Source organism: Micromys minutus (genome assembly GCF_963924665.1).
Source record: "Micromys minutus genome assembly, chromosome: 10".
NCBI classification, from domain to species: domain Eukaryota; kingdom Metazoa; phylum Chordata; class Mammalia; order Rodentia; family Muridae; genus Micromys; species Micromys minutus.
In genome coordinates this window covers 44,831,912-44,840,887 of record NC_137979.1, presented here as the reverse complement: position 1 = coordinate 44,840,887, position 8,976 = coordinate 44,831,912, and the positions used below count along the sequence as shown (strand labels likewise).

The window sequence follows — 8,976 nt, the reverse complement described above, 5'->3', positions numbered from 1 at the left end:
CCTCTGGGGCTGCCTCCCACCTGCTCCAGCCAAGCGGCCGCCTTCCCGCGCCTGCCCGGCCGCGTCACTCTCCGGGCTCGCTTGTCCTGAGCTATTTATAGGAGCAGGGGGGAGCAAGCGAGCCCGAGGCTACTGCGGGAGTGCCAAGGCAGTGGTGGTGCTGCCAGACCTCAGTAGGTGGGAATCTGCCTGTCTTGACAAGTACCGGGTCCTCCATCAGAGTCTGGGTCTCCACCTTCGGGGTTAGATAGGCTGTCTAGGTGCAGACTGTGGCGCCTCCTCCTTGAGCATCCTTTGGGCCTCTTCATCCAGTGAGAAAGCAATAGATATTGAGGGTGGAGAGGGAAGAAAGACAGGGCTCTTCTAGAATTTGTCGACCTGGAACTGGAACACACCAAAGTGAAGGCAGGCTTTCTTTTCTTTTAATAAATGGAATGGGGTCTTGTTTAGATCAGTAATTGTCCTACTTCAACCTGCCAAGTACAGTGCTGGGATTGCGGGTAGAAGGCACCACGCCTGGTTCTGAAGACAGTAAGCTAGAATTATGTAATCCAGGCATCTGGTCCTGAACAGTTTGGTCCTCTAGCATCGGTGTGCCTCCCTAGTAGCTGAGATTACAGGTGTGTCGAACTATGCCTGCCTGGAAGAGGAGTTCATGGAATTAATACCTGGTGTGGCCCATGGAACATGCTAGGAGCCTCCTTGTGCAATTTGGTCCCCTCAATAACTCAGACCATGCTGAATCCTTTGACAGATGAGGACTTTTCAGCAGAGATGGTAAACAGTTTAGCGAAAGTCATCCACTTTATGCCGGACAACCTGCCCCTATCAAAAACTAATGACTTGTCCAGGATTACCAAGCAATCAGGGGCCTAAGACATCTTACTGCCCTGCCCTGCATCCCTTATGCTTTAAACCACCATGATAGAGGACAGCCTCAGATGCTGGTCCAGGAGCTCTAGAAGTGGATGTTCCCAACTCACTTGAGACAAGTGAGAATGTTGAATTCAAGCCTTTCAAAGCTGTATGCATAACCAGTGTCTGCCACCAGCCAGCAGCTGGCCCGGACCCCCCCCCCACTCCCCCCCCACAGTCTGTTTGCTGCACTGCTGAGCACAGCAGCTTTTTCGGGTGGCTGAGCCACTGACAGCAGGTTCCCAGCCTAGGGGCTGGGAACAGCTGGTGTCCCCACTGTAGCCTCTGCCCTCCTCTGTGCCTGTTCTTGGGGATCTGGACTAGCCTGGGGATGCCTAGACACCTGCTGCCAGTACCATCTCTGACCTACACACATCCTTCTCTCTCTTTCCTCTGTCTCAGCCTGAGATCTCCTGGTACATCCACTTAGGTTCAAGGGAGATGCAGAAAGAAAAGGCAGGAGCCAGAGATGGGGAGGCTTAAAAACACAGTAATAGATGCTGGAGATGGAGGAGAGACTTGGGCAATGAGGTTCTTTGTGTAATCCACCACCTTGGTAGCCTAGAACTCTCTCTTTAGTCTCCTACATCCCCCAGCCCCCTAGAGCTTGGACCAGCTGGGGACCTGTTGAGACACTCAAGGAAGGCAGCTGTGCACTAGACCCAGTCTCTTCTGTTTTAAAGGGGGTTGCATAGCCCATCCCTGCCTCAGCTTCACTGGTACCACCAGGGAGGAGGCCAAAGCCTCATTTCCCAGCGTCTCCAGCTGTCTCCAGCTCACAGCCTACATCACGGCTCTGCTCTGGCTCTGCCTTAGCAGCACTCTGAATCACGCCCACAGCTGGCAGCCCGGAGCCAGACTCTGTGGTACTAATAACTAGAAAATGTTGAGATTCTGGGAAGTCACTGGGTCCTCAGTTTCCTTACCTAGAAAATGAATTGGATAGCTAGGTGATGTCACACGCCTTTAATCCCAACACTCAGAGATGGCGGCAGGCAGATTCTGAGTTCAGGGACAGCCTGGTCTACAGGATAAGTTCCAGGATAACCAGGGCTACGCCAAGAAGCCCTGTCTTGAATCAAACAAAAAGAAAAAGAGAAAAGAGGAGAGAGAGAGAGAGAGAGAGAGAGAGAGAGAGAAAATATGAGTTGGCTTTCTTCAGAGTCTTTACCTAGGAGACAATGAACCCCTTGGAAAGATATATAAAAGGATTTGATGGGAATAGTTCTTTGCATTTGTTCTGTTTTCCTACGTAGCCCCAGCTGGCCTCAGAGTTGGAGAAATCAGGCTCCTGACTGCTGGGATTACATGTACCACCATGCATGCTTGGCTAGTCATATACTTTCTAAAAGATTTGTTTTTATTATATATTTTTAAAGGTTCAATTTGTTTTATGCATCTGAGTATACTGTAGTTGTCTTCAGACAACAGAAGGTTGTCCATGATCACCAAGCAATTAGAAGTCTAGGTCCTGGGAATTGAACTCAGGATCTCTGGAAGAGCAGTCAGTGCTTTCAATCACTGAGTCATCTCTCCAGCCCTAGTCAGGGATTTTTTTTTTTTTGTGCTTGAAGCTCCCTGAAAATTACACTCCCTTCATAGATTTTCCTGTAAAAGTGTCAGAGCTCTTGGTAGGAGGGATGCTCCTTCCAGGCCTGGGGTGACAATCAAGGAAGAATGACAGTGGGACAGAGAATCGTTCGCTAGCATTGTCTGTTATGAGTAGTTTTTTGAGGAAGCTCCTCAGCTCATCTGTCACCTCCTCCATCTTTGCTTAGTTTGCGTCTCTGTCATTGTGCGAAAGGGACCAAAACCAACTTGGGTGAGGACAGAGTTTATTTCAGTTACAGGTTACAGCCAAGGGAAACCAGGACAGGAACAAGGTAGAAACCTGGGGCTGGGAATGGAAGCGGAGACCGCTGCAGAGTGCTGCTCACTGACTGGCTGGGGTCCCACTCTGGCACTGAAAACCTAGTCTTTAGAGAGCCACTGGTTTGTAGTCGGCGATGGAAGCCTGGAACCGGTCCTGGCATCAGCGAAGGTGGCAGCGGCAGGAAGAAGGCAGTCACTTCGTGACACGAGGGACGATCAATCAAGCAAAGCAGTAATTTTCTTTCTGCCATGGCCCTTTTCTCTCTGGGCTGTTGAGTGGGTCTTCCTAACTTCTGTTAATTATTAAGTCAATCAGAATTCTTCAGGTGAGGTTCCCTACTTGGTTGATTCTAATTTGTGGCAAGTTGACAGTGTAATAAACCATCATGGGGCTAGAGAGAAGGTTGTTCTAGAGGACCCGGGTTCAATTTCAGCACCCACATTGCAGCTCACAGCTATTTGTAATCCCAGTTCCAGAGGACCTGGCATCTTCACACAGACATATGTGAAGGTAAAACATCCACATAAAAACAAGTAAGTCCTTAAAACAAAACATAATCTTTCAAAATAGCCCAATGCCAACCAAACAAAAAGCTGGAGTGAAGCCTGAGCCTACAAACCAGTAAACGAACAGCACCATCTTCTGGCTTGGAATGGAACTGTGGCCACTATATGTAGATCACTGCATTCTCCGTTGTCCCTGTTGGAACAGGGTGGTCTCTAAGCTTCTCCCTCCTAGTAGGGCTGAAGATAGGTCCAGAATAAGTTGAGAGCCTCCTCCTCCCGGCCTTCCGAAACTTTATTTACTGATAGGAAAGTTTGCCCAAGGTTGCAAATGCAGGATGCTACAATGAACAAAGCCCAGAAATGCATGTCTGTGTGCTAGGCCTTTGTACCTGGCAGCAGGAGGTCCTGCTTCCGAATCTGAGCTTTGTAGCTTCCTTCCCTTTCCAGAACTGGATAAAGATGCAACAGTTATGGGTTCTACCCGTCCCTGTGTTTCTATACACATGCCTCCCACCTCACTTTTCCTGTCCTTCCACAACTCCCTTGAAAGGCTGAGGGGGGACCAAACTTCTCTTGGTAATGCAAATATAACCCAGAGCTCACAGCCTAACCACCAGTCCCAAACCACACTACTTCCTTCTTCCTAAAGGCTTGGAAGTCAACGGAGGACCTGGTAATCAGTCTGACTACCAAGGTCACGTTCAACCCTGCTTCATTATATTGTGAAGACTAGAGGGTCCATGTAAAAATGGGGTTACTCAGTTCACAGCAATTGTTAAAAACTTTAACCCACCCAGCTAACTGTTAAGTGCTTTGAGACTCTAAGGCAAAGCAGCTGAATACTCAGCATAGCAAACTTAGGGACTAGAACCTTTCAAATAGGCGGCTTGATGGCAGTCATGTCTCAGACACTCTAGGAAAATACATCAATTAAGCCTTTTAGAAGTGATACCTCAGTCTTAATACCACCCTGAAACCAAATCCTAGGCTGACACCCCAGGCTCATGTGGCCAGTTCTGGAACCTGATTATTAAGACACAGCAGACAAAACTGCTAAAAAGAGGGTAACAGATAAAGGCTTGTTTTATTTTAATGACTGATCCATGTGAAGCCACAACCAGGTCACTATGTACAGACATGAGGGAAGCTTTATTTCTTGGTCTCCTCCTCCTTGGACAGAGTCTTGATGATCTCTTCCTTCTTGGCCTGGAGGCGCTCCTCCCGGCGCTTTCGTGCTTCCTTGGTCTTAGACCTGCGAGCCTCAGCCTGGTCACTAGTACAGGAAGAGAAAAGGTTTGGGTTCAGATGAACAGCTGGGAAGACAACACCCCCAGACTTCTAACACCCTGGATCTGCACCAGCCCCATAGAACAGCAGTCCTGTCTAACCTACACCAGTAAGGATGGACAGGTGACATACATGACCAACTGCTCACAAGGATTTTATTTCTTATGTGAGTACACTGTTGCTGTCTTCAGACTCAACAGAAGAGGGCATCAGATCCCATTACAGATGGTTGTGAGCCACCATGTGGTTGCTGGAATTGAACTCAGAACCTCCGGAAGAGCAGTCAGTGCTCTTAAGCAAAAAGCCATCTCTCTAGCCACTCCCCCCATGACCACTCTTGAAAAAACTTACGCCAGTAGCTTCTTGCGGGCCTTGTCTGCCTTCAGTTTGTGGATGTGCTCCATGAGAATCCGCTTGTTTTTGAATACATTCCCTTTGACCTTCAGGTACAGGCTGTGATACCTGCAAGGGACAAGGAACAGAAGCTCTGGTTCACAATGGACATGTGGGCCCAAGGTCACTAAGTCTGTTACTATAGGGACTACTATTCCCAGACAAGGACTTTTAAGACAGCTACTACACACAACTTGCCAATTCAAATCTTGGGCAACTCTGACAGCATAAAGGAAAACCAACCCCCTAGATCTGACAACTCCCTCGGCAGGATTCCTACCCAAAGCCAGAGATGGATGAAAAGACAAAGCTGTAAACGCGGCAGAGAGTGCTTACATATGGCGGTCAATCTTCTTAGATTCCCGATATCTCCTGAGAAGCCGGCGCAGGATCCTCATCCTTCTCATCCAGGTCACCTTCTCGGGCATGCGAGCGTTGGCAGTACCCTTCCTCTTCCCTGACAAGAATTAGGAGACTCTGTAAATGTCGAGTCAATCACCAGAGACAACTGAGCTGCCTCTCCCTCACTCAGCTGTCTTTCAGTTTAAGAAATGTTCACTCAGTTTACCTACTGAGTCAAGAGAACACCAACAGCAGAGGCAAACAGCCTGGCACAAGGCCAGTTAGAGCTGTACAGGAGATGGTCTCAACAAACACAAGCATCAACAATTTCTCCTTTTGGGGCTAAGGGACAGCATCAAAGCTGTTGAGATCCACCGGCTTTAGCTAAACTCAGAAACTACTATCTTTATTCTATAAGCATGAAATTACACTCTAGAAAAGTAAAATGAGCCTTATCTCTAACAATGGCTCTAAAGGTAATTTTCCAAAACCATTTGGACCAACACGCACACAGGCGAGCCATGAATGCTGGGACCAAACTTCACATCCTCTACATGAGCAGTAAGTGTCCCCAACTCCCAGTTTCAAAGCATCCACTATAACCCCCAGCGTAATCAGAGTACAGGGATTTAATGTCAGCACCTTTTCCGTTTACAAATCCAGTGAAACTTGCATTCATGCAGAAAAAAAAATAGTACCATCCAGCAATGGCACAAGATGGGAGGAAAAGATCACCAGTGTCAGTGTAGACCTCAACCAGGTAAACTTGATAAGCAAGTGCTCTACCACCATACACATTGTTTAAGAGGAAAGGTGAAAGGTTAGACCATTCTCACCTATGCCCATATGCCTGCCCTTCCGTCGGGCCAAGGTGTTTTTCCGGCAGCGAGCCCGGGAATGGACAGTCACAGGTTTCCGGATGATCAGCCCATCTTTGATCAGCTTCCTGATCTGCTGACCTGGGAAAGCACACCACCAGTTTAGTTAGAAAAGTGCCAACCACAAACCTTTCATCCTTGACCGAACATCTGAAAAACTGAAGTCCTGGAATGCTTATTAAAAAAAATATTTACCTCCTAATTATTTCCTAGCATATTTGGTGTATCTGAAATGCCCGTCAACAAGGTACTTGGAGCCACCTGTCTGATATTAAACAAGCTCTGCTTGTCTTGAAGCCTCACAACATCCTCTAGTCCTCAAGCATCTTTTTGAAACTCCCATACAGCTACAAAATATTCACTTTGCTTATAATTTGTTAATGTAATACTGGATGGTAGCATTCTGTGTGCATATGTATACAATATATATATGATATATATCCTTGTAGGTAGGTGGTGAGGGTGAAGGATCATACTCACGGGAATTGGCATTGGCGATTTCATTGGTCTCATTGGGGTCTAACCAGACCTTCTTTTTACCACAGCGGAGGACACTAGAGGCAAGCCTCTTCTGTAGCCTGAGCATACTGGGGTACACAGAAAACACTATTAATTCCTGAATGCCATTTCTGAGCAACGACAAATAATCCAAGCAAAATTAAAAGTTTTAGAACTTTTAAAGAAAATACGCAGCATTATGCATACATAACGATTAGGGGGAAACACACTCCCTAAAATGTTTGCCACCCCTTCCTGTCCTCCCACAACCTCCAAATCAGATCTTAAGTCCGAACCAAGACCTGGATAGTGAACGTGACCAAGGCGGATAGCCACTTGGGATCTGGGGCGGGGGGCGCCTTAAGCTCTACCAGCTATTTGGCTCTGTGAGGATTTTTAATCTTAAGGATCGGAAACCAATGGATCAGAACTGTGACGAAGCCTGTTTACCAGGAGGGCAGGCGCAGCTCTTTGCTTTTTAGGCTTTTCCATACTTAATGCACGCCGTCCAGCCGTTCGGGTGGAAGCCAAACTGGTGCCTCACCCACCACACAAGGAGGCCTGGGCTTGCCCGAAACTTGTCCCACGTTAGAGATCCACTGGGCTCCAGCGCACCAAGGAGCCGCACAGTGCCCAATCGCCGCCCACTCTCCCCGTGTGGTGCCCCACGATGTGAGCCAGGCGGAGAGCCGCGCCCGCGGGAGGGCTTCTCGGGCCTAGGCGTCCCGCGGTCGACCCTCCCTAGGCCCAGGCGGTGCGTGCTCTCCGCGCTCCGGGCGCGGCAGCACCACCCCCGCCTCCACTGTCCCCTTTGCCATTCGGGGTCCCGACCCCGAACCCGCTAAGCCTCGCCGGCCCCGTTGGCCCCGTCGGTCAGAAACCGAGACCCGGGCCTGCTCACCTCATGGCTGCAGACGCAGCGGCAAAAGGAAAGAGCTTGCTGGCCGCGGGCTCCTCCCATTATCTGCGAAGGGGAGAGCCCAAGCGCCACTCCATGACTATCTGTATTTTCGCTACGCTATTTCATCTTCCTCCATCTGACAATCATTCACTTATTCCTAAAAAATCGTGATCATAGATTTTCAAGATCGAGAATCGGTTTTAAACTTTAAAACACAAAGGTATACCCCTTTCTTTGAGAAAAATGGTTCAGTCCAACTCCTCGTCACACATGCGTAGTGAGGACATTTGATCACGTGGCTATTTGGCTAGCCGGAAGTCACGCTAAATCGCGCAGGCGGACTGAGGAGGGTTTGGCCTGAAAGGCCTAGTCTTCACAGAGGAAAGTCATCTGTGAAAGATTATTAAATTAATTGGGAGAAAATTAGCGAAAGAAGTATTAGAGAATATTGGCAGCAGAGAGAAGCAAACAGTACCTCGCTTTCGCCCTCCTAGAGTGAGAACTCGTGTTGAGACTAACCCAAGAGATTTTTCTCGGTGCCCCTGCAAATCCCTAATCTCTGGATACTTCAATTTTCTCCATTGTAGTCTGAACCTAATATTTCTGTCATCCACTTGTGAAAATCATATGTATCTACTTTTACAAAAAAAGCATTAGCACAAGCAAGTGGAACCAATCTTGTTTGTCTCAACCTGTACTGTAGCAAGCACATGAGAACTACATTGGCTAAGTAAACAAGGGTTGTTAAAACAAAAAAGTCCAACAGCTCTGGAGACCCCGGTCTGAAAACCGAAGGAGAGAGTGTTGTTCTGGGTGGGGGGTGGGGGAGCAAAAGTTAAAATAAATGGGCAGAGCAGCTGGCCTCCTGTAATCCTAACAGGAAATGAAGTGGAGGAGGTAGTGAGGCAGCCAAGTGTAAGGAGGTCCCGGCAATCTGGGCCACTGAAAAACTCCTGTCTTTAAAACAAAAACAATATCTGGGCAGGCATGGTGGTACACACCTGTAATCCCAGTACTTAGGAGGATCAGAAGTTCAAGGCCATCCTCAGCTACATATGGAGTTCAAAGCCAGCCTGGATACTTGGATACTGGAAACCCAGATTTAAAAATAAAGGGGATGGGGATGGGGAATGGGACTGGGATGAGAGAGGCTTGAGTACTCATAAAGGATTGTCGTTGGGTTCCCAACGCCCATTATTTGATGGTTCAAAACTGCCTGTAACTCCAGTCCTTGAGATCTGGCTCCCTCTGCTAGCCTGCTTATGCACCAGCACACAATGGGCATACATGAACACATACAGATAAATAAAAACAAACCTTGTTTTTTTAAACGCCTAGATCCGAGCTAGCCATGGTAGTATATACCTTTAATCCCAGCACTTA

General features: G+C 48.1%; 1 protein-coding gene across 1 annotated transcript; it reads right to left on the bottom strand.

Moving 5' to 3' along the window:
- Positions 1 to 4,359: 4,359 nt before the first annotated feature.
- RPL19 (ribosomal protein L19) lies at positions 4,360 to 7,716 on the bottom strand. The gene is made up of 6 exons (XM_080924527.1): positions 7,594 to 7,716; positions 6,675 to 6,781; positions 6,153 to 6,275; positions 5,311 to 5,431; positions 4,933 to 5,043; positions 4,360 to 4,567 (listed from the first exon to the last, which is right to left on the bottom strand). Exons 1-6 carry the CDS (start codon positions 7,596 to 7,598, stop codon positions 4,444 to 4,446), a joined length of 591 nt encoding a protein of 196 aa, XP_080780653.1. The 5' UTR covers positions 7,599 to 7,716; the 3' UTR covers positions 4,360 to 4,443.
- Between the last annotated feature and the right edge of the window lie 1,260 nt (positions 7,717 to 8,976).